The sequence below is a fragment of the Tyto alba genome, unplaced genomic scaffold, assembly GCF_018691265.1.
Source record: "Tyto alba isolate M040663 unplaced genomic scaffold, T.alba_DEE_v4.0 Super-Scaffold_9, whole genome shotgun sequence".
In the NCBI taxonomy this organism is placed as follows: Eukaryota; Metazoa; Chordata; class Aves; order Strigiformes; family Tytonidae; genus Tyto; species Tyto alba.
In genome coordinates this window covers 3,452,869-3,465,447 of record NW_024881330.1, presented here as the reverse complement: position 1 = coordinate 3,465,447, position 12,579 = coordinate 3,452,869, and the positions used below count along the sequence as shown (strand labels likewise).

The 12,579-nt window shown below is 42.4% G+C and overlaps 1 protein-coding gene across 10 annotated transcripts in view; it reads right to left on the bottom strand.

The window, feature by feature from the left end:
* Window positions 1-12,579, bottom strand: part of TSNARE1 (t-SNARE domain containing 1) — a 491,281-nt gene that overhangs the window by 371,714 nt on the left and 106,988 nt on the right. For all 10 annotated transcript variants that reach the window (XM_042786051.1, XM_042786060.1, XM_042786057.1 and 7 more), the window contains one exon: window positions 8,227-8,349. In XM_042786051.1, the coding sequence (XP_042641985.1) occupies window positions 8,227-8,311 (85 nt within the window). In that variant the 5' untranslated portion in view covers window positions 8,312-8,349. The remainder of the gene's footprint in view (window positions 1-8,226; window positions 8,350-12,579) is intronic.

Sequence of the window (12,579 nt, the reverse complement as noted above, 5' to 3'; positions counted from 1 at the left end):
GTGTTCTGCCTGGAGAAGAGAAGGCTCCAGGGAGACCTTCCAGCAGCCTTCCAGTACTTAAAGGGGGGTACAGGAAAGGTGGGGAGGGACTCTGGATTAAGGGTTGTGGGGATGGGATGAGGGGTGACAGTTTTAAATGGGAAGAGGGTAGATTTAGATTAGGTATAAGGCAGAAATTCATCCTTGTGCAGGTGGTGAGACACTGGCCCAGGGTGCCCAGAGCAGCTGTGGGTGCCCCCTCCCTGGAAGGGTTCAAGGCCAGGTTGGACGGGGCTGGGAGCCCCCTGGTCTGGTGGAAGGTGTCCCTGCCCATGGCAGGGGGGTTGCAACTAGATGATCTTTAAGGTCCCTTTCAACCCTAAGACATTCTATGATAATTTGCAGGAACAGTTTAAGAAAAAAAGCTGCTGAACCAAGCATCTGGTACTGCCAAGATGCAAAGGACAGGATGCAAAGCACAGGGTGCAAGACCAAGGGTATTGAAAATGTAAAGGAAGCCTTGCAGCACTTGCAGGACTTTCAGAATACAGCCAAGCACTCACTCGTGGCTTGTTGGACAAGGGCTCTAAAGCAAAGACCTCTGTGCTCTCCTAACTGAAGTAGTGCTCTTGAGCAACTGAGAAAAGTGAGAAAGAAAAACTGGATTGAGCTGACAGTACTAAATATTGGGAGCATTGATGTCTTGTCCAGGTCTGAATAGTTTAAACAAGAGCTGATACAAAGTTCATGTGAGGCGATAGCTGTGTTTTACTTTTTTAATAAAACTTAACTTTTCTTTGCTCTGTGCTTGAGATAAGGAGAAGCCTTTGCTTACTGCCTCTCCCAGAGATCAGCCAGCTACAAGAGTAGCCAGAAACAAAAGAAACATTGAGCTGTATTAATTTCAGGAGCTGAAACTGAAGCACAAGACAGACTCTTCTCCTTTAGAGAAATATATCTACCTGGAAAGAAAACTCAGGACAGCTTCAGGTCTTGGGTTCATGGCCAGGCACCCATTGGGAAACTAAGGGAACCACCAGAATGTCTGTTCTGCTCTGCCTTCCCTATCAAGGTACCTCTGCCCATACGACAAGCAGACTGCAGGGAAAGGATCTCCTTAAACTACTTTTAATTTGACTGTAATTGAGTGGAAAATGGAGCAAGCTATTCTGAGAGGATGAGATGTTTAAATGCATTTCCAGCTGAACGATGCCCTAAGGAGAGACCAGTGTCTTGCTTTCTGATTTTCTCTTAAAGATTGGGACCACCGGCATGATTTTTACATTTTTTACAGTAAAATACTTTGGATGACCAAGGTTAGCAAATACGGTTGGGAAAAAAATGTTTATCTTTACCCAAGAGGTTTTTGGTTTGTTTGTTTGATTTTGTTTTTTTTTGTTTGTTTGTTTGTTTGTTTTTTTGGTTTTTTTTTAAATGCTATGAAGTTGTCAGCTCACCCTCACATATTTAATTAAAAAACTTATTTATTCCAATAGTGTGTTCTGGTTTTGCTAGTTATATAAATACATGCATAACCACTTAGCTTCTCCGAAATACTGAGATTACAGCAAAAAAATTATTATAATGCTAGAAGTGCCATAAGGGATAGGTCAGAGGTTTTCAAAACAAACAGTTTCAGACTTAATTCGTGTATGAAAGTTAATTCTCCTGGCAATTCCTTTTGCTATAAAACATGTTCATTATTCTTTAATATGTTTTATTATGTTTAGGCTTATTAATTCATTAAATCACTGCTAAGATCTCTAGGAACTGGATGTAAAACAGAGAATATCCTCTAAATTTAGTGAAACTGGACTAAGGAATTAAATTTATAATGTTTGGAAGTCTTGCACAATAGCAAAGAAACAATATGAAATAATTCCTCTGTAGCTGCCTAGAAATAAAAAGCTTTTTGAGGCTCTCTAGTGGGAAAGATCATCTTATTATGAATTTTTGTGTTGCTTGCATCTAGGCTTTGACCTGCACTTTATTTCAGGCCAATTAATGACTTATTTACCATGACAGCTGATTCCTCTACTTCTGTGTCCCCATAAATTCAAGAAAATATGACAGGACGCAAGTCTGAGAAGCAAAAGTCAATCATTAAGACTCTCAGAAACTTTTTACACAGCATTTGACATTTTATTGTTTAGTGCTGTATAAAGGTGTCAAGACCATTTCATTTACAGTCCAGGTGGTAACCTCGGAGTAATATTTGTGAAGCTATCTATGCATGGCAGATAAAAGGTGCTACAGAAGGTCACACTTTAAGTCCTTCCTTCCATTCTACGCTTGACAGAACTCCATTTGCAAAGCACATTTTGGTTATATTACTGAATGCGACCAAGACATGGTCCAATCCTTTGTTTTCAAAGGCTTTAACTTTTGAATAAGCAACACCTAATATTGCATAGTAGCTTTGAATCTGCCTAAAACATTCAAAGATTTTTGTCCTTGCTTTTTTTCACTGCTTTTAACTCTTTCTAAAACTCTATAATAAGGACATTTAAGTGCATGGTTGGGTCCCTCACTGCTCCAGTGTGGAACAGTTGCCACAGCCAGACCTAGTCCACCTTCCCGACCCTCTGCACAACACTGTGCACCACAGTGACCAAGGGTTTCAGTGTCCCTTTAACAGAGCACTGCAGGTATTGGAAGTAATTGAAGAAGTTAATGCAAAAATAAAGCAGTATACAGGTCCCACTATAGCAAAAGGATTAACCACCCGCTTAATGTTAATTAACCTCAGGGGGACTCCTTGTGTACTTAAGAGTTTGTTATGTGCTTCAGCACTTTGCAGTATCAAGATGCAAACCTGGCAGTGGATTCTTTCCCACAGTTTGCCATCAGACCCAGAGCTGCAACGAGACCACGTGGTGGTCAGGCCACAGTGCCGGTTTGTACGTGAGCTTTTGAATAAGTTTTGTCTCCAGAACATCTACGCCAGCTTTAGCCACTGGCCCTGGGTCTCCAGCAGAGCTCCTATAATCCCCGTCCCACGAAAGGGGTCATGGCTGGGGTGAACAATTCCCTCCCATGCAGCACATGAACTCCGCAACTTTGCCAACCTGGAGGCAACAATGAACCCCATGATGTTTTTTTTTTTTTTTTTTCAGGACAAAGCACTTTCCAGAACTGCTAGGAAAAGAACAAAATAGGATTGGAGCGGACAGAAGGATGGTCCAACTGCTAAGACAGGACAAAGATATCGTTGCCGGAACTTACATGTGACTTTCCACCCAAGAGTTGGTTGGTGCACCACAGAGGCAGGTAAATAGTAGAGAGGGGAGAGCAAAGAAAATTATAGACCCGATTCCTGGAAAAATGTTAGAACAAATCATTTAACAATTGCTAAGTATCGAAATGGTAATTAGGTGATATATACCCAGCAAATGCTGCCAAGAACAACTTGAACGGACCAATCTAATTTTGTTCTGTGACAAGATAACCAACCTAGCAGACAAGGCTAAAGACGCATGGGTGATATATCTTGAGTACAACTCTGGCCACTGTCCCGCACAATACTTACATGAGCAACTAAAGGAAAAATGGTCTAGCATAAGTCACAGTAAAATTAAGCACTGACCCAATGGTCCCTTGAGAGCACCCAGAAACATTGCACCTCTGGAATACGAAATTACCCTCACCCTCTCAAATCTGGGATTTAATGTCCAGGGCACAGTAAGGTTAATAAAAGCAGTGTTAAAAATTTCCTGGCTTGTGGCATTTTAATTCAAGCTATTTGAATTCCCTGATCTCTATGCCTCCCCTCTGGACAGCAGCTTTTGTTCATTTTCCTCACAAAAAGATGGATTTAGGAAAATAGGGTGAACACGGTAGAGTGCATGTTTGCACACATCAAAACTGTAAGAATTCAGGGTTTAATTTCTGCTGCTATACAGTGTTTGGTTTCTGTTTATTTTAGACACGTCACATTACTTAACAAATTTTTTTTTGAAGTAATTTCAATCTTTTTCATTTCTCAGGTTAAAAAAGAAAAAAAACACAACAATTTTCTATTACCTACTTTCCGACTTCTCTATACAACAATGCACGGCCGAAGCCCAGAGAAGCTCCTACAAGGAAACAGGGAAACAGTTGGGTTTACATGGATTTTTGGGAGCAGAGCAAGGATATGAAATGCAGATTCTGATGGAGGAGGTCATAACTCACAACTGCAAACCATGCAACAAAACATGACTTATGCCTCCACTTGCTACTCCTCACTGTTCTTCAGTGGCTGTGGGATGACACTGTCAACCCCCAAAACTGCTATACTCCAAGTAATCTGGTGGTCACCCTTGTGACACACCTTAGGGTACTCCTTGGTTAAGGCTACAGAACATTTAAGTTTCGCTGAGCACAGTCTCTCTTTCCTCCTAACAATTTCCAATAGAAAAAAAAAAAAAAAAAAAAAAAGTATAATTGTTTTTTCCCCTCAAGAAATCCTGGATATCCAGCAACACCAGGAAAAGCAGAGTTGTAACCACAGTTGTCTGACACCCAGGAGTCCCAGGCAAACCAAATTCCCCTAAAAAATTGCCATTGGGATTCCCCTCAAAACTGCTCCAAACAGAGCCTGCGGATCTCTCTAATTCGGCTGGTCAGCAAGGGCAACCGCCACGCGGCCTGATGATGGGATGTAAGTCCATCCATCATTGCATCAGTCCAGGGCCAAGGGAGGAACCGTGAAGTAATTAATCTTTCCCAGCCTGGGGAGCACATCTGGATTGAGCATGGAGGAAACGCAGCCAAGATGGATGGATGGGTATTAGGACAGATGACACCATCTTGGTAGTAATACACCTCATTTAAAAAAACCCAAACAAAACCTGAGCCCTCTTTTCTTTGTTCTCTTTCATGAAATTGAAGATTTCAAAAATTAAGTCCCCAGCATTTTTTTTTGTTCCCATCCCACTGTACAACCACTTGTTGTGACAAGCCTCTGGGTCCTTGGGTGAGTTGGCGCTGCCGAAAACTGCTTCTTCTTTGTATGTGACTTCCATGACAATTTATTACTGAGAGGTTATTAAGCAGTGCCATCCCCATCACCTTTATTTTTGCAGCATCTCAGGTTTTTCTGTTGGGTGTCTGAATATTACCACTGGACCATATGCTACTGTCAGACAGTAACTATCCGCAGGGATGCTGGTACCTGGTTTTATTTATTTATTAGATATAAAAAGAAGAGGAGGTTTGAAGCACACGCAGAACATGTCCATCAAGGTCTGCCCCCACTGTGAGCAGACATACGTACACAGGCAGGAAAGCCACGCTCTTTTGTTCCAGCCATACCATGATCTAATGCAGTGGGCAGTTTTTCTTAGCAAGCCATTCACCTGTCTTTCAGAAGCTGGAGGCAGACAATTAGTGTTGCATAACTCTCTCCTGACACTTAATTAATGACAATATTTGGGGATACTACAACAAAAGACATCCAGCACGTGTTACTCAGTCTTCCACGGCGAAGGGGCATGGAGAGCTACGCAAGTTCAGATGTAACATCTCTGAGACACACAGAAAAAAGAAAATTTTCTCCAAGTTGCCCTTGGCCAATGTAGTCAAGTTCCTTCCCTTTCAATCCTTTCCACAGGGATGCCTAGTCAAGGGGCCAACTCAGTATTTAGTAAGTCTGCAACCAATTTTGGCTTGCTGGGAAAATCAGCTCTGGAGGACCTTAGAGATGCTCTCATCGCGATGCCACCCAAGACTGTGTGTGCAGGCATGGAGGGGAAGCCAGAATTCAACTGCAAGACATAAGCCAACATGTTAATAGGCTCCAGCCAGGCAGCAAACCATGGTGCTCTCAAGAAAACTGATGTTTCTGTGTCAGCTGCTTGAGGGTGGCTTCAAGTAACGATCAAATGATGGGCAAGCTGGGCACAATGAAGTATCTCCTAAAATATTTAGAGACTGAAAGTGAATTATTCTGTGCATTTGCATTAAAAATAGTGGTCCTTTCATATAGAACAATAAGTATTCATATTTTTTTAACCTAAACTACAATGCATTCAGATTCATCATTTGTCTAGTCCGCATTTCAATCTCTTTTCTTATGGTTCTTTCACTGTGCCCAAGTATCTCATTCTTTCTTGGTTTTACGCCTTTAATTTTGCCTTGTAGAATAGCCTAAAAATCACTATTTTCTACTGAACAGATAACTCACACTTACTTCAATACCTTCTCCCTTTTCAAAAAAAAATAATCATAATTACACTCAGAGTCATAAGAAAACACAAAACCAAGAGAAACCTCTATGCTCCTTTTATATTTCCATCCAGGGGGAACAGCTATTTGCAAAACAGTGAAATGTTTCCTGAAGAACATTTGCAATCTCCCCCTCTACTCTGCTTTCATGAGACCCCATCTGCAGTGCTGGGGCCAGCTCGGGGGCCCCCAACAGCAGAAGGACCCGGAGCTGCTCGAGCGGGGCCAGAGGAGGCCACGGAGATGCTGGGGGGGCTGGAGCAGCTCCCCTGGGGGGCCGGGCTGAGAGAGTTGGGGGGGTTCAGCCTGGAGAAGAGAAGGGTCTGGGGAGCCCTTCGAGCGGCCTCCCAGGGCTTAAAGGGGGGACAGGAAAGGTGGGGAGGGACTCTGGATCAGGGGTGGGGATATGACGAGGGGTGATGGTTTTAAACTGAAATAGGGTAGATTTAGATTAGATATAAGGAAGAAATTCTTCCCTGTGTGGGTGGTGAGGCATTGGAACCAGTTGCCCAGAGCAGCTGTGGCTGCCCCCTCTCTGGAAGGGTTCAAGGCCAGGTTGGATGGGACTTGAAGCAATCTGGTTTAGTGGAAGGTGTCCCTGCTCATAGCAGTGGGGTTGAAACTAGATGGTCTTTCAAGGTCCCTTCCAACCCAAACGATTCTATGATTCTATGTTACAACAGTTACATTATGAATTTGCTTTTGTGAAGTGCAGCTTTGACTTGTACATTTGGGACCATTTCGGATACACAGGTTGACACCTAGATGCTTTTCTCTTCTACTTCAGTATTTCTAGAGTCCTTCGGGACAAGGGGAAAACAGGTAAGGAAAGCACATCTGGTCTTTGCTAAAAAAAAAAAACGCCACAAAAAAAAAGTGTCCACAACCATTTGCAAGCCACTGTTCATGGGTTCAGCATTTCCTGGGCAAGTTTTTGACCCTGTTGTCACATTCCAGCACATTTACCAGATTCAAGCAGCTTCCATAACAGTTAAGTTACCCTCTGTGGAAGCACAGCCTGCTGCCCTTTGCACATCTTCACATATAATCCCATCATCAGTTCAGCCACAGCCAGCCATAAAACAACCATTTAGACAAACTTCTTGAAAAGACGCTGAGGAGATGAGGAAAGACGCAAGCAAGTCTAGGGCATATTCCACATTTCTTCTCCTAGTCCCCCCAAAACACATCCAAAATCCTCATCAGCACGACTCTTCTACATTGCAGCCTCAAGTCCTGATCATATGTATTGGGTTTGACTGAGATGGAGTTATTTTTCCCCATAGCTGCCCTCATAGTGCTGTGCTTTGTACTGTTAGCTAGAAAAGATGTTGGTAACACACCAGTGCATTGGCTACTGATGAGCAGCGCTTGCACAACACCAAGGCCATCCCCTCCAACATTCCCCCTGCTTCACCCAGTAGGCTGGTTGGGAGGCAAGATGTTGGGAGGGGACACAGTTAGGACAGCTGACTAAAGGGATATTCTATACCATATGACTTCTGCTCAGCAATAAAAGCTGAGAAAGGAGGAGGGGTGGCATTCATTATTTCAATATTTGTCTTCTAGAGCAACTGCTACCTGTATTTGAAGCCCCACCTTCTGGGAAGTGGCTGGACATTACCTGCTGATGGGAAGTTGAGTAGAACTCTCTGGTTTGCCTTTGCTTCCATGCACGGGCTTTCCTTTTGCTTTATTAAACTCCCTTTGTCTTGGTCCACAAGTTGTTTTTTTTTTTTTTTTTTCCATCTTTTTTCCTCCCCCCACTGCCCTGTCCTGCTGAGGAGGGGAGTGATAGAGCAGTTTGGTGGGCACCCACCATCCAGCCAAGGTCAACTCACCACATGGTAAGACGTGGTGCCTGATCATATAAATCAAATCCAATAGACGTTTCGGTTTCACTTCTGAAAATCACTACCAGAAATGAGCTCTGAAGAGAGTGTGATATTTATGCACCAGCCACACTAAGCATGAGCAAGTAAAACTTCAGTCTCCAGGGAGTCAAGAAGAATAAATTACAGCAAGGGATCAATACTTTACCAAGAGGTTGATAGCCTTGTCTTGAAGGGCCTCCAAATGGATTCCTGCTCCCAAATCCACTCCCATCAATGGATCCATAAGACATTTTCTAGATAGCAATGGATGCACTATTATAGTTCAAACCTAAGAAAACAGGAAAAAAAGACAGATACAACACTGTTAAAAGTCAGTTAAACCCCAGTATTCTATCTTTTTTTTTTTTTTTTTTTAAAAAAAGCAGCAAATAAAAAAATACAGGACTATCCCCAAACTTCAGGATGCCCACCTGTGAAAAATAAAAGCACTAAAACCCATGTCTCCTGGACTACATCTGATCTTGGGGGCAAACAAGTAATTTGACTTCCCTGTGCCTTATTTTCTTCAGTGATAAGGACAACTGTTTATCTGTTTCAGCCATGGCAAGACTTTTAATTTCTTGCTTTTTACAAAGTGCTTTGAGATCCTGAGCTGGTAGGCAAAGAGTAGGTACTCTATCAAAAAAAGGTAATGCTGTCTTCTGGAACATTACCACCGTGCAGCTGGCTAGGAGTCTATCCATCATACTGCAGTCTTGATGAGCTCTCAAAAGAGACAGTTTACTGCTATATTATAAGCTCCTGGGTCTCTAGTATAAATATTGAAGTCAGAGTTATTTTTTCTTTCTGGTTTAAAAAAAAAAAAAAAAGAAAGGCCAAAAAAAAACCTGCAAGGCCTAAGGTAGCAGAAGCAGAATGAAACGAATGCAGCGATGTCAAAGAAATACTACTTTTTCCCCCTTCCCACCTCCCTATCTAAAGGTGTTGTCTTATCATAGGCCCCAGATAGCCTCCAGCATATCAGCAAGGTCCCAGGACTTCGATATTAAAAATAGTTAATCCCTAAACCATGGAGATAATGATGGCAAAGGACGAGAAGAGATAAAGGTGCTGCATCAGTTGGGGCATGATACAGGACCAAACCCAGCCGCTGCTTTCTTACACCTATGCTATGAAAAAAACACCCCAAACAGGTATGTCTACCACCTGAAAAGGTACAAGACAATGCTGCCTACTGGGTAGCCCTTCACCAAGCAGCCATGCAGTGATGTTGCAGTTCAGTGGACGAGTCAGAGTTAAATGACTGGTAATGCCATCTGCTCTCCATGTAGTGAGTTTCTCTGTCTTATAAATGTCACTTGTTGACTGAAGGAGAACCTGGGCCATAAACCCATCCTTTCCAACAAGGATGTGCAACCCCTCCAGTGCAATGGCAGAAGATGCTGGGGTAATAAGGCTGGATGAGATGAGATCAATGCTTCATTCTGTGCTTGGATTCTCAAACTGCACATGGCCTGGACCAGGCACCTTCCCTCTGATGTGCAGAGCTGGGAATGGCCTCCAGTGTGTATGAGCTTCTTGACATGTGTTACATGATGTCCTGATGTATGCATTGATAGATACATCAGCAAAGGGCTGAAGCCTCTTTTGGGGTATACTGACACAGAGGTGTAGTTCAGTTTGTCCTCCATAGACAGCAAAGCACCAGAATTTCCCAGTTCTGGATGGTACTGGGAACAGACTAATGGTCTCAGGCACCACTTGTACTTCGTTCTCCTTTTTTTTTTTTTTTCAAAGTTTCAAAACCAACAAAAAAATGGTGCTGAGAATTGTCAGACAGGGAAACTCTAGGAATAAAGGAAATCACTCACCATCCTCCCTTAATTGGGCCAGACACATAAATGAGGATGAAAGTGCAACTACCTTGAGAGACCAAGAGATGGGGGCTAAATTCATTAAAAGTGGAGAAAATCCAGGCTATAGCTTCCCCACCCAGCCTCAGTGTACCACATACACACATAATTGGCATCTGAGGCTGCAGGTGCCCCGAGGCCATAAATCCCTCATTTCAAGAAAACAGCCTTCATGCCCAGGCCTAGGGTAGCCAAAATGCAATAGCCCAACCAGATAGAAGGATAAGTGCCTGTATTTGTGTGTGCATCGAGGAGACCGAAAATAAAGTAAACAAGACAGAAAGTTAAAAGAAGCTATCTGCAAACCAAGGATTTCCAAGACACTCACAACACAACAATCAATCATGTCAAGCATGAAAAACTGTAAGTATCACAACAACATAATCTATGATGTCTTGACAGAAGTTCTTCTTTGCAATCATTAAACACTACAAGGAACAGATGAGGGAGTCTGTAACGGACTTGGGAAAAAATTGTTGCCTCTCCCAGGTCTCAGGTTAGCCTACAACTACTACACCAACACAGTCTCCATTGCAAAATACAACCCAAGATCTACCAAGAGTCTTAACTGGAAAAACAAGGGCGCGTAAAAGACAACTACAAGAAATTTTCTAGGCAGGGATAAGGACTTATCTTATTTTCTTTACCTCCCAGCATGGCTACAGATTAAGAGTTCTGTAAGCAGGGAAGAGGGACAACAAAACAGCTTGAAAACTGTCTCTGTAGAGAGGTTGGTCCTGACCTATTCTTTCTTTTTAGAGATAAGCAAGTGGAAGCATTTGCTGCCACGACTTCCCCAAGGCCATATACAACAAACGTGGAGTGAGTCTACACCATGTCGTAAAATGACTTGATTGCAAATGGGCAAGTGCTTCTTTGGCAAACAGTGAATGCATCTATTTTTTCCCCAACACAGTGGTGTGAAAGGGGGAGAGAAGGAAGGCTTCCAGAGCACTCCAAATGTATTGTGTTGATTTATCATTTACAAAGCATGCTTCCATTTTAAAACTTTTATCCCTGTAAGGGGGGAAAAAAAAAATAAAAGAATGAACTGAAAATTAAATATTTTGTTTTACTTTAACCAACCTTTTTAGAAACAACCACTTCCCACCCCATCCTACTAAGCCATTGAAATATCCCTTATTCACACAGCTCTGGAACCACACTCTTACCCCACAGTAATATATTTATAGGAAAACTTAACAGCAGATCTAAATACCTTTAATTTGATCGGCAATAAAAGCATTTCCCTCCCCATTCCCATGGCACCTCCCAAGTCTTTTGTCTACTGCTCCTTAGGGACACTTGTCCAATTTACTGTGAAGGCAGTTTGTACAAACTGGAACAAGCATTGCCTAACATACTAGCTGCAGGGAAAAAAAAAAAAAAAAAAAAGGAAAAAAAAAAAAAAAAAAAAAGCCCACAGATTTTATCACAGCTTTGTCATCATCAACTAAAATCCAAATGAAGGAACAACCACACCTAATCCAGACTAAAGGACATCCATCCTGCCAGAGGCATTAATTTGTATTTTAATGATGTGTAACTCCTCCTTGCTTTGCATATCCTGTAGAAGCCAATCATGCAGTGAATATAATAGGAGGGTGTAGGATCTCAAAAAAAAAGTCCCGTCCATGTTTCTTGGATTGGGAAAGATACCGGCAGGTAAAACTAAGCAGTCAAAACTATTTAAAGAGTTCCCCTATATACATCAATCTCCATTTAGAGGGACATTCAAATGACCAGCATAATTAGTAGTAAGAATGAAAGGTAAAGATTTCAGCATGGAAGAAATAGGTTAGAGAACAGACAAGTTAGATGTTTTAAAGTTGAGTTTGACTGAGACAGACATGAGCATCCTGGAAAGAAATGGAAAAGGGGGATAGATATGGATATGTTGGTGCGAATCAAACAAATAATCATGAAGATGATTAAGGGATGGGAGCATCTGACATATGAGGAGAGGCTGACGGAGTTGGGTCTGTTCACCCTGGAGGAGGGAAGGCTCAGGTGGGGTTTATTAATGTGTATAAATGTCTAATGGGTGAAAGCAAACACAATGGAGCCAGACTTCTCCATGGTACTTGGTGACAGGACGAGAGACAATGGGGATGAATTGAAATACAGGAAATTCCAGTTAAAAAAGAAAAAAAAAAAAAAAAAAAAAAAAAAAAAGCTGTTTGTTTTGTTTGTGCTCTTTTTATGGTGAGGGTGGTCAAACACCGGCAGAGGTACAGGCTATGCAGAGAGGTTGTGGAGTCCCCATCCTTGGAGATATTCAAGTCTTGACTAAACATGGGCCTGAGCAACCAGCTCTAGGTGATCCTGCTCTGAGGAGGGGGGTTGTTAGACATGCCATCCAGAGGCTCCTTCCCACCTCAGTGGTTCTAGAATTCTGCAATTTTTCTTCTATGATGCCTGAGCCACTGCCTGAAGCAGCCTGAGAGCCATTCATGGCACCCTTGGCAGACTGAAGGACCTCTCTTATGCCTATTTACTAAATGGGTGGCGAAAGGAAGAGTAAGAAAATTGCAAACACATCAGCTTTATTTCCATCTCCTGCAAAAACACTGGAATAAATCCACTGAAAGTATCTGATGGTTAAAAACACAGTAACAGCCAGCATGTATCTGGCAATGAGTCAT